Source organism: Haliotis rufescens, unplaced genomic scaffold (assembly GCF_023055435.1).
Source record: "Haliotis rufescens isolate VD_foot unplaced genomic scaffold, xgHalRufe1.0.p SCAF_5, whole genome shotgun sequence".
Lineage (NCBI taxonomy): Eukaryota > Metazoa > Mollusca > Gastropoda > Lepetellida > Haliotidae > Haliotis > Haliotis rufescens.
Genome location: NW_025964223.1, coordinates 11,762,692 through 11,781,240, shown reverse-complemented (window position 1 = coordinate 11,781,240; position 18,549 = coordinate 11,762,692). Strand labels below are relative to the sequence as shown.

The window sequence follows — 18,549 nt, the reverse complement described above, 5'->3', positions numbered from 1 at the left end:
AGTGAGATGGGACTTTTACATCTGTGGAAAATCTAGACTTGCTTCTTTTAGACGTATATAGCATTACAGAAAGGGTTGGGTGGAAGGGAAAATAATATGGTTCGGGAACTTGTGAGGCAGAGACCAGTGAACAAGAGAACTTTCCCGGAATAGCACTAGTTGATCACGAATGGTCGTGTAGATTACAGAATGATGCGACTGGCGGCGAATGCAATAGGCTGGTTCCCGGATCCTCCGCTTGGTGTCGCTGCTCTTGCATTTCCTTTCAGTCTGTCCCAAGTCTGTCGCAGGAACGAACGGGAACCGGTCTACGAACACAATGACATTCACAGAAGGGAAGATAACTCTTTATTTGTGTACTATTTTTGGTTCCACATCATCGATTTGGATTTCCCAGGTATGTACGTTACGAAGGTCGCTTACTCATTTCCACATTACTCCGTATTCCGCCGTTCAGTGCAGTCGAGACACTGACTTGATCTCGGAGGAGAGTCAGTCAATCGACGTCGCTCACTGAATAGCTGTATAAATACGTGCACGACCCTGTCATTGTGATATCACAATGTAGGGGTTATAAGGTGTCAGTCATTCCCGTTTGATCTGTTGCTTTATATATAGATCCACGTTGGTATTAATAAAAGATTTTCCTGCGACTTAACAGTGGAAAGTTTTGCTATAAAAGCGTGTGTCATGTCATGTTTGTCATTAAATGAATTGAACTGAAAACGACATTTAAGTCTGCAAAAAAACATAAAACCAATTTAGTCAATGAATGCATGTATCATGAAAAGTATAATGTTTTTGTTCAGTAATAGTATTTATCGCACTATGTGTTGATCAACGTTGGTATTAATTAAACAAATGCCCGCAACATGGTAGTGGAATGTTTTTAGACATAAACGTGTGTCACATAGGCTATCATGATAGTCATATGATAGGAATTAAACTAAAAACGACATAAGCCTATGGTTTTAATCTACAAAACGTGAAAAAAAATGATTGCGTGTATCTTGAACAATATTTATTTTGTTCAGTAATGGTACTTATCAGCCTGTTTTTATAATGTATTGTTGAATCATAGGTTTTTCTTTTAATTGTTCACAACTAGTTTTACTTTAAACTGTGATAGTCTAGATCTAGTTATTATACTGTCCGTCGATGACAGGTTTTTATACGTTTATTATTAATGTTCTAGTCACAATATGGATGTAATATTGCCTATGTGACGTTAAATTTTAACTCACTCACTCAAGATTACTTATTAGCCATTGAGTTAGAAATAACTGCATGAGTTCATAACAATTGTATGTACACTAGTCACTAGGGCAAATATCACTTCAACCCTACCATTGTGTTGTTAATCCAATGTCATCCAGACCACTTTGTCGACATCATTTGAATCTTATTGTGGTGTAAGGATGTCACTGGAGAAACGATGTCAAAGCTCAAGTTGACTTCATTCAGCAATTGTGGTTTTCTAAAGCGGCGGTTGTGATCAGTGTATTTTTCTGAAGTGGAGCGAAAAGGATTGAGAAATAATGGGTAATAATGAGTGAGTATGGTTTTACGCCGCTTTTAGCAATATTCCAGCAATATCACGGCGGGGGACACCAGAAATGGGCTTCACACATTGTCCCCATGTCGGGAATCGAACCCGGGTCTTCGGTGTGATGAGCTAACGCTTTAACCACAAGGCTACCAATTGGTAATATCATTCAAATTTGAAACGTTTGAAAATAACTGCTGATACCAGGAGAGCTTTATATTTTCATATAAGTAAGATGGCTATGTGATAAATCGGGAAGAACAATAAACATGATGAAGCACGAGGCATGGTTTATTTCACGATAAAACATTGTTCTGTAATGATGTCATTTCTGGATATTCAAATAAGCCTCGTAAATTGGACGACTCTATTTTTTAGAGGGAAGTGTCTTGTGAGTTGTTTATGGATGTAGCTGTGCAATGTAGATAAACGCAATGGTTGAATGATCGAGAGAGACATGACAATCGGTATTGGGAGAAAAGGTACAGATAATCGTCATGAAAATTGTGAGAATATGTAGGAAAGACTAAATTTTACCTCCACTGTTCATGTGGTCAAATTGTCTTGTCCAATATTGCCGAGGTCAGATTCTGTTCTGGGAATCATCATACAGGTAAATATTTTTGAAGCAGTTTTTATACTGACATCCTTATAGAGACTGTACATAATCATGATAATTTTGATATCTCATATAAGAAATAATCAACTCATGGTCGTTGTTTATGGTATAAGAAAACACTGCAGGGAGAATATACCACTCGGGGCTGTGGCTTATTCTCCCTGCCAGGCTTTATTGTACGATAAACAACGACCACGACCACAACGTTTATTTCTTGTGACATATTTGTTGTTATAATTACGGTACATTGCAGGTGCAACAGTTTGTTGGATGATGCCATGATGGATGAAATGACTCATTGACTCTGTGTTAGCTATGAGGACTAGTACAAGTTTCTAGGCAGAAGAACTTATGCTGGAATGGCCTGTGAGTCGTCCACTCTGATGCACTTGCCGTCTGAGATACTTCTGCAGGTGTTTCAACATGTAGACCACAAAGACCTGATAAAGTGAGTAGGGTTCCAATCAGAAATTGGGTTAGGTGTGCACATGGGAATTTTGGGTTAAGATAGGTTTGTGTCATTCCATATCAGTATGGATGTCCTGTATCTTGTCTCCCTGTAGGGATTCATAGACGCAAAAGTCTAATGTTCCTCATGCTTGCCTCCCTCCAGGAATTCCATGGTAGAATAAGTTCGATTTACCATGTACTTGTCTCCCTGTGGGGATTTCAGCAAAGAATAAGTCCCAAATGATGTTAATAACTGAGGATTATATGCTTACAGTGTGTCACCTGTATGGTTGGTTGTGTGTCACCTGGTTGGTTGTGTGTTACCATGGATACATAGCTGGTTGTGTAACCTGTGTGGTTGTGTGTTACCATGGTTACATCGCTTGTTGTGTCACCTGGCTTGTCTGTTACCGTGGTTACATAGCTGTTTGCGTCACCTGATGGTTGTGTGTTACCATGGTTACATAGCTGGTTGTGTCACCTCATGGTTGTGTGTTACCATGGTTACATAGCTGGTTGTGTCACCCGAGTGGTTGCGTGTTACCATGGTCACATAGCTGGTTGTGTCACCTGATTGGTTGTGAGTGAGTGTGATGGGTTTAGCGCCTCTTTTAACAGTATTACAGTTATATCACGGCGTGTCAGCTTAATGTGGGAGGAAAGCCCGAAGTGATGCAGGTCTCAGACGTTTACCACCTCGGTGAAGCCCACGAGCACGGGTATGGTGCTGACAAACCTAGAAACATAATCGGGGCGAACCAGGATTCGAACCCACAATCATAGGTTTCTGGCATGCCCAAGGGACGCAACTCTGCACAGCGAATCTCGATTGGTTGTGTGTCACCTGGCTGGTTGTGTTCAGTTAAAAAGAAGGGGCAAACTTTCTTACTATCAACTCCTTAATACCCATCTCCTTCATGGTGAAGTGAGATTCACGATTTTGAAGATGGCGCAAAAGTATTTCTCTTGCTGTCACATTTAGAGTTGGAAGAGACCACCTGATCTCTTTTAATTAGTGCCCTGTAGCGCACTAAAAACAAATTTGTTTCCATCTCTGTTGTTTCAGCTTGTCCTTCGTCAGCAGCCTGTTCCACAGCGTTGCTGCTGATGACTCTCTCTGGAAGACACAGTGTGACAAATGTTTCTTGCTGCAGGAGTAAGTCTTACCACTGCTCACAAATAGGTTGGTTGGTTGGTTTGTTGTTTAACGCCTCACTCAACAATATTCCAGCCATATGACGGCGGTCTGTAAATAATCGAGTCTGAACCAGATAATCCGGTGATTGATATTATGAGCATCAATCCAGACAATTGGGATCGATGACATGCATCAACCAAGTCAGCGAGCCTGACCACCCATTCCCGTTAGTCGCCTCTTTCGACAAGCATAGTTGCCTTTTACGGTAAGTATGGGTTGCTGAAGATCTATTCTACTCCGGATCTTCACCATGTTCACGGGTCCACAAATAAGTAGCATCTGATGTAGGACGCATTGTACATATTCCCATCCTCTACCATATATAACAGTCTAGTATTTATGGAATTGAATGGATTTCAGAATCCGGATGTTGATTTTGTACAGTGTTCTTTGACTGGACTATCTATATATGCATTGGTCCTTGACTAGAATACTAGACTTTGACAGGGACTTTCAGGGGCGGAGCTTATATGTCTGACAAATCAGTATGATGTCACATAAACACAGGTGGCCCGGACATCGTAGGCGGTGCAATTCACTGTACAGAGTTGTGTCCCTTGGTCAGAAACCTAGGATCATGAGTTCGAAAACGCAGTTTGCCCTGATTATGTTTCTAGGTTTGTCAGCACCATACCCGTGCTCATGGGTTTCACTGAAGTGGTAAACGACTGACTGACTGACTGTTCCATAGACAAGATGCCATACGCAGGTCATTCTGTTCAGATCAAGGTTCAGATCAAGTTTTATCAAGCAGCAATATACTTGTAATGTCGGGGCCCCACTTTGTATACCTCCTCTATGGATACACTGAAAGGAATCTGAGGAAATTAACATCTTGTTTTCTTCTCACTGAATTTATTAACTAATTTCAGTAATGAAAAAAGTATAGAATAGTATCCTTTGGTGAGTAAGTGAGTGAGTTGAGTTTAATGCCGCTTTTAACAGTATTCCAGTTACATCAGGGCGTGTCAGCTCAATGTGGGAGGAAAGCCCTAAGTGATGCAGGCCTCAGATGTTTACCACCTCGGTGAAACCCACGAGCATGGCGAATCGCGGCGCCTTAGACGAATGGGCCACCTGTGCCCCAGTATCCTTTAGTGTTTTAATTTCAGCACTTTTTTCTTATATTTTTATTTCACCTGAACCAAAGTTTTGTAAGATCACTTCCAGGAACTTCCTGATGTATCTCTATTTCCATGGAAACTCCTCCTCTATGCATCTCTGTGTTTCCAGATCATTTCCGGATGTCTCTATGTTTCTGTGGAACTTCTTATATCTCTGGGTATTTCTTCTGACAGATGCCCTGAGGAAAGTTCATGGAAGGAGTTGTTTGTCAAGTATTATGGAAACTATGGCGATGTCCTCGGTGTCTACCAAAAGATTCGCACAGCATGGAACAAGATCATGGGCTACCTGAAGAAGTATGACAAGGTCATCACTGGCTCGCTCCTGCGTAAGTCCCAGGATGCCAAGTTGCCTTTCTTGTGTGTGTGTGTGTGTGTGGTGGTGTGTGTCAGTGTATGTGTGTGTGTGTCTGTTTGTGTGTGTGTTATGTATTAATGTGTGTGTTTTCTATTAATGTGTGTCTGTCTGTGTGTGCATGCATGTCTGTCTGTCTCTGTGTGTATCTGTGTGTGTGTTTCTCTCTCTCTCTCTCTCTGTATGTATGTCTGTATCTGTGTGAGTGTGTTTCTCTGTGTGTTTGTGTGTGTCTGTATCAATGTGCTTCTGTGTGTGTCTGTACATGTCTGTCTCTGTGTGCGTGCATGTCAGTGTACGTGCGTGTCTGTGTGGGGGTGTCTGTATGCGTTTCTGTATGTGTGTCTGTGTGTGTGCTTGAGAGACTAAAACCACACAATGGCACAATTATCTACACACTGAAGCACTATTCTGGTTGGCTACGAGATCCATTCCCTATTTTGAGCACCTGCTATAACATGGAAAGAAACACAGAAGTAGGGACTCGACTATACTTTAATCCCAGTTTATCTGCCCAGTCACATCAGAAATTCTATCAGCAAAGATGATCCTCTGATGCTGCTTTCTGAATTTTCAGCTCCAGCCACTGAGGAACAGTTACGGGAGGCAGAGAATAAACTGGGTTGCCGTTTCCCCGATGATATGAGGTGTTCCCTGAAGATTTATAATGGACAGAAACAAGGGGCTGGGCCAGGGTAAGTGGCTTCTTGTACAAGCTGCTCAGGACATTTTCAAGTTATGGGAAACATTAAGACCTCTTTTTATATGTTTACATGAATGACATCTGACATGTTTTCTTTCTGTCACTTGCAAAATTTGGACATGATCTAGTATAGGAGTATGCCTCAAAGAATATATAAACTTTTGAGGCAAATGTGTCCATGTCTTTACCAACATCTAAGAAATTCAGCTTTAGCCAAGCATTTGTTCATTTTCAGATATTAGGAAAATTCTTACTGCAAAATTCTAGAATTGGCAGTTTGCTCATGTTTTTGCCATACATTTTGGTGTTTATTTTTTTGCGTGTTTAAAAAAACAGCATTGTAATTCTCATTCATAAGAACACAGGTCATTAATTATGTGATGACATGTAAATGGTTTGCTTGTATCTTGAACAATTCAGATTTAGTTGGTCCAGAAAGGGTCCTTTTCATACCGTTTAGTTTAAAGAAATCAATGATTTTAGTGTAAAATATAAACATCCTATCAAAGAAATGTTTGTACATATGTTATAAGAAGGCTGTCATGTTTAAATATCCACATCTCATGACACATCAACTTAAGTGTGTCACCAGTGTCTTGGCTATATCATTGGTGCAGGCAAACCATTGGCTACTATGTGAGCATAGAACCCTGTCATGATTGTATGGAATGAGATTCTAATGAAACACGGTCAAACCCAAACCATTTCTTGTATGGGGATCCCCATCCACAACCTAATCAAAGTCCAAAGTCAGTGTTCCACCAGTCCCCATCCACAACCCAATCAAAGGCCACAGTCAGTGTTCCACCAGTCCCCATCCAAGACCTAATCGCAGTCCACAGTAGGTGTTGCACCAGTCCCCATCCACGACCTAATCGCAGTCCACAGTCAGTGTTCCACCAGTCCCCATCCACGACCTAATCATGGTCCACAGTCAGTGTTCCACTGGTCCCTATCCACGACCTAATCACAGTCCACAGTCAGTGTTCCACCAGTCCCCATCCACGACCTAATCGCAGTCCACAGTCAGTGTTCCACCAGTCCCCATCCAAGACCTAATCGCAGTCCACAGTCAGTGTTCCACCAGTCCCCATCCAAGACCTAATTGCAGTCCACAGTCAGTGTTCCATCAGATCCCCATCCACGACCTAATCGCAGTCCACAGTCAGTGTTCCACCAGTCCCCATCCACGACCTAATCACAGTCCACAGTCAGTGTTCCACCAGTCCCCATCCAAGACCTAATCGCAGTCCACAGTCAGTGTTCCACCAGTCCCCATCCAAGACCTAATTGCAGTCCACAGTCAGTGTTCCATCAGATCCCCATCCACGACCTAATCACAGTCCACAGTCAGTGTTCCACCAGTCCCCATCCACGACCTAATCACAGTCCACAGTCAGTGTTCCACCAGTCCCCATCCACGACCTAATCATGGTCCACAGTCAGTGTTCCACCAGTCCCCATCCACGACCTAATCACAGTCCACAGTCAGTGTTCCACCAGTCCCCATCCACGACCTAATCATGGTCCACAGTCAGTGTTCCACCAGTCCCCATCCACGACCTAATCATGGTCCACAGTCAGTGTTCCACCAGTCCCCATCCACGACCTAATCACAGTCCACAGTCAGTGTTCCACCAGTCCCCATCCACGACCTAATCACAGTCCACAGTCAGTGTTCCACCAGTCCCCATCCACGACCTAATCATGGTCCACAGTCAGTGTTCCACCAATACTTGTGTTTTTCAGGTTGCTTGGCTGTATTGCAATATCAACTCACTTCAGATCAGAAAAACTCTTGGATTGCAAAACTATTGCTGAGAATTTCTCTGTAAGTTTCCATTCGTACATATTGATTCTTAGGTGAAGCTGTTTGAAATAGTCTCATTGGTCCACTTGCACGAAGCAATCTTAGCACTTTGATGATCATAACCATGATAACTCCCATGCTCAAACATAAAGATGAGGACAGTTGTAGTGCTAAGATTGTTTTGGGCAGGTGCGCCATTATTAGATCCAATTACAACATACAATATTTACACTTGTGGTTTAATGTTTCAAAGGGAAGAAAATGTATGTTAGATTACAGTTCATTAAAGCCAGAGATATGTATGTTTCTTGTTTTATGGACAAACGTATCACAGAGGTGAAAACAATGTGTCTTTTTAAGATATCATTTGGTTGTATTTATATTAACACCTTCATTTAGATTTCAAAACATTTTTTTGATTTTGCATCCTGCTGCTTGGTGTACTGACCAAGATTTGGTCTGCGCTGTTTTGAAACATGAAGTTGATTTAGTCTGCGCTATTTTGAAACATGAAGTTGATTTAGTCTGCGCTATATAGAAACACACCACAAGGCTGCCATGTTGTCACGGGTGATGGAGAAATGTATTGAAACATTATGAATGTCGGTAAATTCATTGTAACTGATCTCGAGGTATATATGATGTGATATACCCTGTGTTCAAACCATAGGCCATAGGCTCACACACACCGTACATCACACCATATGCCCTGAGGGATCGGTTAACAACATATTTTCCTTACCAATGATCATTTGTACAGGCCCAGAATATATGTCCTCAGTTTCACTCAGTTAACAAAACTCATCACAGACCGAGTAATGACCAAGTTACTTCCCTTTACCCAGTGCATTCGGATAGATATCGGTTCATTTCTGAAACTCAATGAGATAAGTAAGTTACCTAACATGTGTACTGATTGATTTCTCAGCAGGTTACATGAAATTCATACCAATGTAGCAGGGTGTGGAGTCATCCCACAGATGACATCCTTACCTTGTCAGCTTGCTGACGGGGTTAACCTCTTTGGTCATGTGGACAAGGTGTCCGACCTCGGATCAGAAGGTCCGTGGTTCGAATCCCATCAGGGGACTCGGAAATTTTATGGCCGCTACATTGGCGCCCAACGTGGGGCTGAGCATGTTCATATTAAATTTGAGCAAAATAAGCCTCAGTACCCTACTATGCGGCCCGGGACGTGCCTTCTGTTGACGGGGGAGTATGTAGCAGGGCGTGGAGTCATCCAACAGATGACATCCTTACCTTGTCAGCTTGCTGACAGGGTTAACCTCTTTGGTCATGTGGACAAGGCGTCCAACCTCGGATCAGAAGGTTCGTGGTTCGAATCCCATCACGGGACTCAGACATTTTATGGCCGCTACACCAACATGGAAACAAGGAAAATATTTGCCAGCTCCAGTCAGAAGATAGTATTTTAATGTAAGATAACACGTGTCACCAATGCTTCTTGGCAGGTTATGGACGATGCCCCCCTCCCCGGGTGCACGCCCATCACCTACTGCCAGCTCCTTAATCAGTCAGAAGATAGTATTTTAATGTAAGATAACACGTGTCACCAATGCTTCTTGGCAGGTTACGGACGATGCCCCCCTCCCCGGGTGCACGCCCATCACCTACTGCCAGCTCCTTTATCAGTCAGAAGATAGTATTTTAATGTAAGATAACACGTGTCACCAATGCTTCTTGGCAGGTTACGGACGATGCCCCCCTCCCCCGGTGCACGCCCATCACCTACTGCCAGCTCCTTTATCAGTCAGAAGATAGTATTTTAATGTAAGATAACACGTGTCACCAATGCTTCTTGGCAGGTTACGGACGATGCCCCCCTCCCCGGGTGCACGCCCATCACCTACTGCTGCATGACACAGCGCTGCCAGCTGATGAGCTTCAGGGACGAGTTTGGCATTCCCAATGGTCAGATATTCTTCCCCTGTGCAGATGAAGATTCGAAAGACGATGATCTGGATGCGTTCATATGTGGTTTGTTTGAATATATGTAGATTGTAGTTTTTGACCCGGTGAATAAATTGACAAATGTCAGTCAATGTTAAAGGATGTGAGTCATGATGGGCAGAGTGCCTTGAATGCTGTGTTCGACGTGGCCCTCTTCTTCTAAGATTTACCATTTTCGACATAATAAGCGCCCAGGGCACTCTCAAAATTAGAAATAGGGGGCTCTTCTTGTTAGAATATTATTTTGGTGAAAAACAACAGTTGAAAGATCGTAAATTTTGTGGTTTATGCTGTCAGCCTGAAATGTTTATATACGGCAGATACGTTTTTCCAGAATTTAATTGCCCATAATTAAGATGCATATAACACACATATTATACACGAATAAATAAGTCTTGTGTACATTGATCAGTCGGAAGGGGTGCTAAATGGGATTGTTCACTAGCCAATATATTAACAAATATCGCTGTGGGCGCTTATTAGAGCGGGGCGCTTATTACATCGAATACGGTAGTTGTTTTTCTTGCTATGCCACGGAATCTATCCTTAATGTTGAAAAATTAATAAAAAAAACTGTTTGACTGTAAATATTCTCATTTTTGACATATGTTTATGTAATTTAGTTTTCCTCCAACATCAAGCTTACACACCGTGATATACTGTATTTTCTTGAGTATAGTGCGCACTTTTTTTCCCAAAAAACACAGCTGTGTAGCATTATACACGTCATAATGAGTTTTGATGTTTTACCTGAATTACTGTTCAAACTGGCGTTAAACCTCGCCCACTAAACTCAGCTGTCTCTATTTTTCTATTGAATAAAAAATCCCTTGAACATTTGTTCTCAACATAAGCATGATAAGATTTTGATAATGTTTTCTTTGTATTACTTTGTCTTTGTTATTTTATGACCTGCGCCAATTCTGGTTTAGAATATGTCGCAAGGCACTTTGTTTGTGACCAGGGGTGACTATATGGATCAGGTGGACATGCTCGAGCACTTAGTGGATTATGTGTTATCTTACCCTGATTATGTTGAACACTGCTGATTACATCAATCACTGGATTGTCTGGTACAGACGATGATGTAAAGGCTGTATGTATATAGCCTGGGATATTGCTGTGTGCAGAGTTAAGTAACAAACAAACAATACTCCATGATCAGCCCGACGGTATATACATATGAAATGGCTTCATGTTTGTATGACAGGCAACAACTACACGGAATGGCTGGAGGAGCTAGCAGAGATTATGGACAAGGAAATCTTCTACAGAATCAGGGGCTGTCATTTCAGGTCTGTACTATGTAATCTGTCGGAACAAATGTGCAGTTCGCTGGTGTGCTGCAATACACGGGAGTGGAATTTTGCCTTAACATTACTGAATTGGTTTGTTGATTCTGCCAACCCTAACATATTTTATATGAGGCAATTTTAATTCTTCGAATTAATATGGGTACTTTGTGGATATAGGAGAGAAAAAAAATGGGGCCAGGGCCATATGACACACAGTTGAACCAATAAACTCAACTCGAAAGGGTGCAGGGGAATCCTCGCGTTGAGACGCCAAACGCTAACACCGTATATGGCGTGCGTGATTCCCATGCAACCTTTCGAGTTGAGTTGATTGGTTCAACTGTGTCATATGGCCCTGTGACGCAGGGGTAGCATTATGCAGATGGCTGTTTCAATGAATGCTCGTTCCACCCGTGACGAACAGGTCTGGTTGTTGATGAAATATAGTGATAGCTAAATAGACAGATATTTTATTCATGCACCGATTGTCTTTGAATGTAATATCCAGTTATGTATGACTGTTTAATAATCTCATACCAACTTTGACTGGAGTAGGTCCGATAGTTTTTCAGATATTGTAGTAAACGTCGGGACCTTAAATTACCTTCCCGACTATATCTGTGGAAGTATGCTTCATTTCTGGTACTTCCTGAATTAGATAACTGTTGTTGTTTTTTGTGTCCATTAGGATAAAGCACTTTGTCAACATTGTGCAAAACCATACAAGAAATGCCAATAAATACAATTTCACAAACCGCAACCGGACCCAACTAGGCGCCATTTTCAGTTATTAAAAAAATGTGCATACGACAGTAATGAGCAAGACATGATTTGATTGGAAGAGATAGAGCAGTCATCAAGTGTAAAACCCATGTCGCATGTCTGTTGATGGCAGGTGACAATTGCGGAAGAGTTGCTTCCCTTCCATTGAGAAATCCATCAATGTTTTTGTGTTGGCAAATTATTAAAAAAATATTATAATTTTTTGAAATGAGGGAAAATTCTGTCAAGCGGATCTGTAATACACGATAAAAAATAGGTCTGTCCTAAGTTATGAAAATAATAATTGTGTGTACCATAGATTAATATTGGGCAAGACTGACAAGACAGACGTTAGGCACATGGTAACAATTTGAGATCACCTTCTGACAAACAAAGAAAATCTGAACTCTCTCCTTTATTTTTTTTCCTATCTACCAACTAGGATATTTTACACACGAATCCAAACATCGAGAAAGTAAAAACAGAGGTCTTGCTTTAAAATGCTAGCGTGTTTAATTTATTTTGAAGGTGATGTTTATGTATAACTTGTCTGTTTACGTGCAGCCACACATAACTAGGTAACATGTTTCTTGTAACGATGAGAAATAAAGACAGAACCCTGGGACAGTTATGCCAGGACACTTGAGATGTTGTTCCTCCTCAGTGATCATCATGTCTTTATACATGTCAGAGTAGAAGAATGAAGTGTAAACATTTTAGCATGTGTTGTTTGTGTTACAGGTTTCTCGATGTACCTGACTGTGTGAGTGTAACAAGAGGCATGTTCACAGTGAAGGCAGGCTCATGCTTTATGCCAGACCTCAGCACCGTTCATCCCCCAAGCTTCTTCTACGTCTACAGAATAACGTAAGTACTGTGCATCCCTGAGCTTCTACGTCTACAGAATAACGTAAGTACTGTGCATCCCCTAGCTTCTTCTACGTCTACAGAATAACGTAAGTACTGTGCATCCCCGAGCTTCTTCTACGTCTACAGAATAACGTATGTACTGTGCATCCCCTAGCTTCTTCTACGTCTAAAGAATAACGTAAGTACCGTGCATCCCCGAGCTTCTTCTACGTCTACAGAATAACGTAAGTACTGTGCATCCCCTAGCTTCTTCTACATCTAAAGAATAACGTAAGTACCGTGCATCCCCGAGCTTCTTCTATGTCTACAGAATAATGTAAGTACCAACCTTAGCACCTTGCTACCCTCAAAAACTTCTTGTACGTCAACAGACTAACATAAGTACCCACCTGAGCACCTTAGCGAGACATCACAAGTAATTTACACTCTGATTAATTAATATTCTCCTCATGTGTGCAGTATGATAAGAAGCGCTACCTGTATGACACAGTGTGTTTGTTTGAAGGATGAAGATGCATGACGATGCCCCCGTGTATGAGTCCTGTCAGCTGGTGTCACGGTACTGGTCCATCACTGACATGGATGGTAATGAGGAAATTGTGGAGGGACCAGGAGTTGTAGGTGCGTATTTGTAGTCATGGTTGACTGGTTCACCTGAATTATTAAAGGGAATGTAATCAATATGTGACACCATTTGCATTTTGTAGTCTTCTTCATATTGTTGCAAACATATCACATTGTCTGGTCCAGACTCAATTATTTACACACCGCCGTCATATAGCTGGAATATTGCTGAGTGCGGCGTTAAACAACAAACAAACCAAACCAAACCAATGATTCAGTTAAATGGTTTTTTTATTTGTTTGAAAAAGGAAGGTGAACACCCCTGTGCAGGCCTTGAATTAGATTTACTCTTGAAAAGACCTTCAATTTTCTGGACCAAGCACCCTCTGAAGTCAATAACTTTAAAAGACATTTATGTTTTTATGGTTAAGAAAAATCTTATTAAAATCTTGTGAAAACTTAGAAGAAAACATGAACATGTTTGTCAGCTGGTTCCACTGCTGGGACGTGAGGAAAGCTTTCAGCTTCTGGCCAGCAGGTGGCACTCCAAAATAGTAGGACAAATCTGTACCATTGCCAGTTACGAGCATACATGGGTACTGTTCTTTGACTTCTATAAACATGACATCATGTCTACACCTTGAAAGTATTCAAGTAATTACAGCAAACGTTTCTGCTCTGGTTAAGTGTAGCGAGAGCAATTGTAGTCTCACAAACAGACTTCACATAGGATGTCATTTGTTAACATTGGATACAAAGGACCAGTGAGTTTTGTGTTTAGTGTCGTCCAATCACACCCTGTGAGAAATTGGACACCACCTGTCTATTCATATAGGTAGACAGGAGCCCAGTCTAACATGTTTGTCGTTAGTAACCATAGAGTTATCTCCCTTCAGTTAGAATCAGTTATACCTGAATTTGTTACAGATTGTTTGGAAGGGCCAGAAGCATGGTACTTTATATTTAATCCTTTTGGGGCAAGTGTGATAAAATGTTTTTATTTGCTTGGCATTGAATTTAGGGGATGGATCCTTGAAAAGGCCAATACTTTTTTGACTGAAATTCTGTATGAACCATTTATTAGGATTTTGATGTTATTGATTTCTCCATGTTTTCCTGACAATGATTGTGCTGAGGGCTCAGTTGGACTAAACTATCTTAACACTAAGACTGTCTTAAGGTGCAGGGTACCTTTGTACAAAACAAACTTAGTGCTCAGACTGTCGTATGTCTATGTTAAGGTATGAGAGTTACAATCACCTAAGCGCTAAGATCGCTTTGTACAAGGGCACCCAGGAATATAAGACAGTCATGGTACTGAGATCATTTTGAGCTGGCTGTCAGTGTCATTCAGTCGACACAGGTGAAAACTGATTCCGTTGCCATGGTTTCATGTGAGTTTCTATTGATACAGGTGGAAATCTGGTTTGGTTGTCATGGTTACATGTCACATTTAGTTGATACAGGTGAGGACCTGATTCTGTTGCCCTGGTAAAATGTCATTATCTATTGCTACAGGTGAAAACCTGGTCATGTTAAATGTCAACTTCTGTTGATACAGATAAAATGTGATTCAGTTACCATGGTTACATGTCAGTTTTTGTTGACACAGGTGAAAATCTGGTTCTGTTACCATGGTTACATGTCAGTATCCATTGCTACAGGTGAAAACCTGTTTATGTTAAATGTCAACTTCTGTTGATACAGATAAAATGTGATTCCCCTACCATGGTGACGTGTCAGTTTATTTTGATACAGGTGAAAACCAGGTTCTGTAAAGTATCAACTTTGATACTGGTAAAAACATGATTCAGTTGCCATGGTTACATGTCAGTTTCTGTTCATACAGGTGAAAACCCAGTTCTGATTCCTGGAGAGGAATATTCTTGGGAGAGTGGAACGACATTCCCTACAACATATGGCAACATGAAGGGCTATTTCACTATGACAAGTCTCAATAAAGGTGAGCTGAAGATCAGTGGAACTGTCCGATGTGCCGCTGGGGCAGGGACAGTTGGTCTGTATGGTATTCCTGTAGTTGTGTATTTTCAGCTGTGATTTATGAATCGCTTAGAGAAAGAAAATTAATCGTTCATCCTGGGGTCTGCAACAGTTTGAAGCGCTTACGCACTCTTTCAAAATCGCGTTGCAACTTTTGCTTTGTTGCCTTGACTTAATGAAAAATGTAATAGGAGAGGCTCGATGACGAGCTGATGAAATTTATGACTACTTTGTAGATATGGAGCAGACTGAGGATGATTCGATGTTAGCTTTTGCTCATTTCCCGGTTGATCCAGTCAAGGATTTCTTGTTCCGCTGTCAAAGTCAGCCGCCATTTACGTTTGAGTACAAAGTGCCCTCAGCCAGCGATTGTTTCACTTGCAAGCGGCTGAACGTTAGTGCACTCTTGTAAGGCGAATTGCTGTACATCACTTTCAAGAGATTGGTGCTTTGCAACGCACCTCTTTTCTTGCTTTAAGTTGTAAAAGTCTTCTAATTTGATTAATCATGTCGAGTGTACTTTGGATAAGGTACTGATTTTGATCTATGCGAAACTTGTGTCCAAAAGAGGTGTTTTGATTGGTTGTTAATTTCAAGAATTCGGTTCTGTTTTGTGATGGTGATGGTTATGAAATTGAAACGGAATGAAGCTATGTTGGTTATTGGGTCCAGAGTATTCACCACTACAGAATGGAGATATGATGCTCATGAAATTACATTTTTTAACATGGCTTGTTAATTAAAATAACATTTGTTACCGACTGACTTGCCTTTGCATGTGTTTGTGATGGGTACACCAGTGGTGCAGGATACACTCACCTTTTCATAAACTCCAGGTATCATCGCTATTTGACAGTGATTCAAAAACACATGTTGATGATAAAGTTGAATTGTACAATTCACTCTGTTTGGGGCAAAGATTTCTTAAGGGTAGGGAAAAGGTTTTGTCGCTGTTATTATTGTATATTTCCTGTTATCCACTGCTATCAAATGTCAATGGCGTCTAACCATTCAGTTGATTTAAGTACACACTATTTGCACATATATCAAAAGGGTTGTCAAGTTGTGCTTCATTTATGTAGAGGTAATGGGAGATTTTGTATTGTTAGGTGTTTTCCTAGAACTAAAAAAAGTTGACAACTTGACCAAGACACTTTGTTTGCTACAGTTCTTGTGAAAAAGAAAACTCGTCAAGATTTTCGTGGAATTTGTTTGGGCCAATATTTTGAATCAAATTGTACTGGGACAATGAGTAAGTTGTGATAAACTAACTGTGATAAAGCCTTGCATGCACATGACTGTGGGGAGGTGTGTGTCTGTGTGTCTGTCTATATGTCTGTGTATGTCAGTGTGTGTGTCTGTGTGTATGCGTGTCTGTGTGTGCATCTTTCCTCATGTATGTGTCTGTGTGCGAGTGTGTCACTGTCACTCTGTCTGTCTGTGTGTTTCTGTGTCTGTGTTTGTGTGTGTCTGTGTGTATGCGAGTGTGTCACTGTGTCTGTCTGTCAGTCTGTCTGTGTCTCTGTGTGTGTATGTGCTCACACACAGTGGAGGGATTATCAGCTATTCTCCATGCCTTTTCTGCACAACATGCTGAAACTTTAACATGAAGATACAGCCTATGCCACAGATTTCTTGGCTTCCAATCCGGGTTTTAACAATTTAATCAGAGTCCAACACAAACAAGTATGCTTTTCAACTTTGTTTTGACATGTTATTTCAGACACCGAATTCCGCATAGAGTGTCCAGTGTTTCACATGAAATGTCAGCCTTACGAAACGTCAGCGCAGCGGAAGGAGAGAGTCGAAGAAAGAAAGAAGAATTTGTAAATAGCTCCAGGATGTCCTTCAGCTGCATGATGTTTAGCAGGATTACTGCGGACACAATCTCCCTGATCTGAACACCCAGGCCCCGTCTCGGTCGAAGTGACGATGGGTAGCGAGCGACGAGATATCAAAGTCGGGATGGGGATGCGGGAGTGGAACCGGAAGGTGGTTGGACTGATGTGGATCGGAGATCAGCAGCCAGCAGAGACGGAGATGCTGATTCATGTTGTACACAGGCACAGAGACACAAAGATGACATTCATGTGTGCTCAAGAATCTGTTCCATTTCTGGTACTTACAGGATTAAAACAGTGCTGTTACTGTGAACTCAATAAGAACATGTACAATTTTATGGATAACAACTTCTGGTTCATTGCATTTGGGGATGTTTTGATGTAGATTCTTATCTACTCACCATCTTCCAGAATGCCAATCAAACAGTTGCTGTGAACGTGATATCGGAGCCCACAGATATATCTTTCAGCATGTGGCTTGTACCTTATGCTCATGTCATGATTACACCAGCTTCAAGAATCTTGTTTTCATTGGTTTGGTTCGTACACAACAGTCACAAAGTGTCTATTTTGTTGATTGTTTTTTGTTTGATGATTCCTATTTGTCATGAAAAGATGGTATTTTTTTACACAAGACCTTCTTGAAAATATGTGTAGGGTTGTACAGAGCTGGGTTTTTTTAGGGGGGGAGGGGGGGGGGGGGGGGGGGGGAGAATGTTTGATTTGTTCCATTTTGGTAAAATTTTTGTTAAAGACATAGTTGTGAATAATGGTTGTTATCATCGAGAGAAAGGTATTTAAAAAAGGCGAAATAATTGAGGAAATTTTCAAGCAGTGATAACTAATAATGAAAAGCTACTTAATTTCCAAGGCCAACTATTATGTTTGGACCAGAGCATGTCAGTTTGGTGTTACAGTTTCAAGATTATCTTGGTCAATAAGAAGGAGACAAAAAAACAACATGCTACTGTTGATATAGGTTTTTTTACCTTAGTAAACTCTTGGCACATAACTTCTTTCAGTGGCATTTAGAAGTTGGTGTGATGAAGTAAGACGAGTGATATCACTTGCTTGATAAAGGTGTTAGGATCTACACCGAAACGTCGCACTAATTGTAATAAAGAAGATGTTCATCCATAGAACTCGTCTTAATTCTTGGCACATATATTTTAAACCAAATTCAAACGAAAAACTGTTTATTGTATTGGAGAATATTTTCAGTCATCTTTTGAAAATATTTACTTCTGCATAATTAATGGTAGGCTATTTATTAAACAAGAAATTAACATGGTCAGGCTCTTGTGAGTTCATCTCCAAGCAATCTGAGATCCCCATGAAGGAGTTGCGAACGTCTCAAGGTAGCTGGAGTTTTGTGGTGGGAACATGCTGGGAATCTCCACACAATCAGTATGCGGTTTGTGTTTACATACAATTCCTGTA

At 41.1% G+C, this 18,549-nt stretch overlaps 1 protein-coding gene across 2 annotated transcripts; it reads left to right on the top strand.

Moving 5' to 3' along the window:
- Nucleotides 1-257: 257 nt before the first annotated feature.
- On the top strand, nt 258-17,684 carry LOC124111032 (F-box only protein 3-like). 2 transcript variants are annotated; one of them, XM_048383941.1, is made up of 12 exons: nt 258-397; nt 2,419-2,613; nt 3,682-3,771; nt 5,112-5,266; nt 5,870-5,987; nt 7,745-7,826; nt 9,632-9,803; nt 10,987-11,071; nt 12,575-12,700; nt 13,209-13,324; nt 15,117-15,230; nt 16,992-17,684. In XM_048383941.1, the coding sequence occupies exons 2-12, from the start codon at nt 2,525-2,527 to the stop codon at nt 17,096-17,098; spliced, it is 1,254 nt and encodes a 417-aa protein (XP_048239898.1). In that variant the 5' UTR covers nt 258-397; nt 2,419-2,524; the 3' UTR covers nt 17,099-17,684. The 2 variants fall into 2 exon arrangements, with proteins under 2 accessions (XP_048239898.1, XP_048239899.1); XM_048383942.1 differs by lacking the exon at nt 258-397 and adding an exon at nt 1,665-2,159.
- The last annotated feature ends 865 nt before the right edge of the window (nt 17,685-18,549 follow it).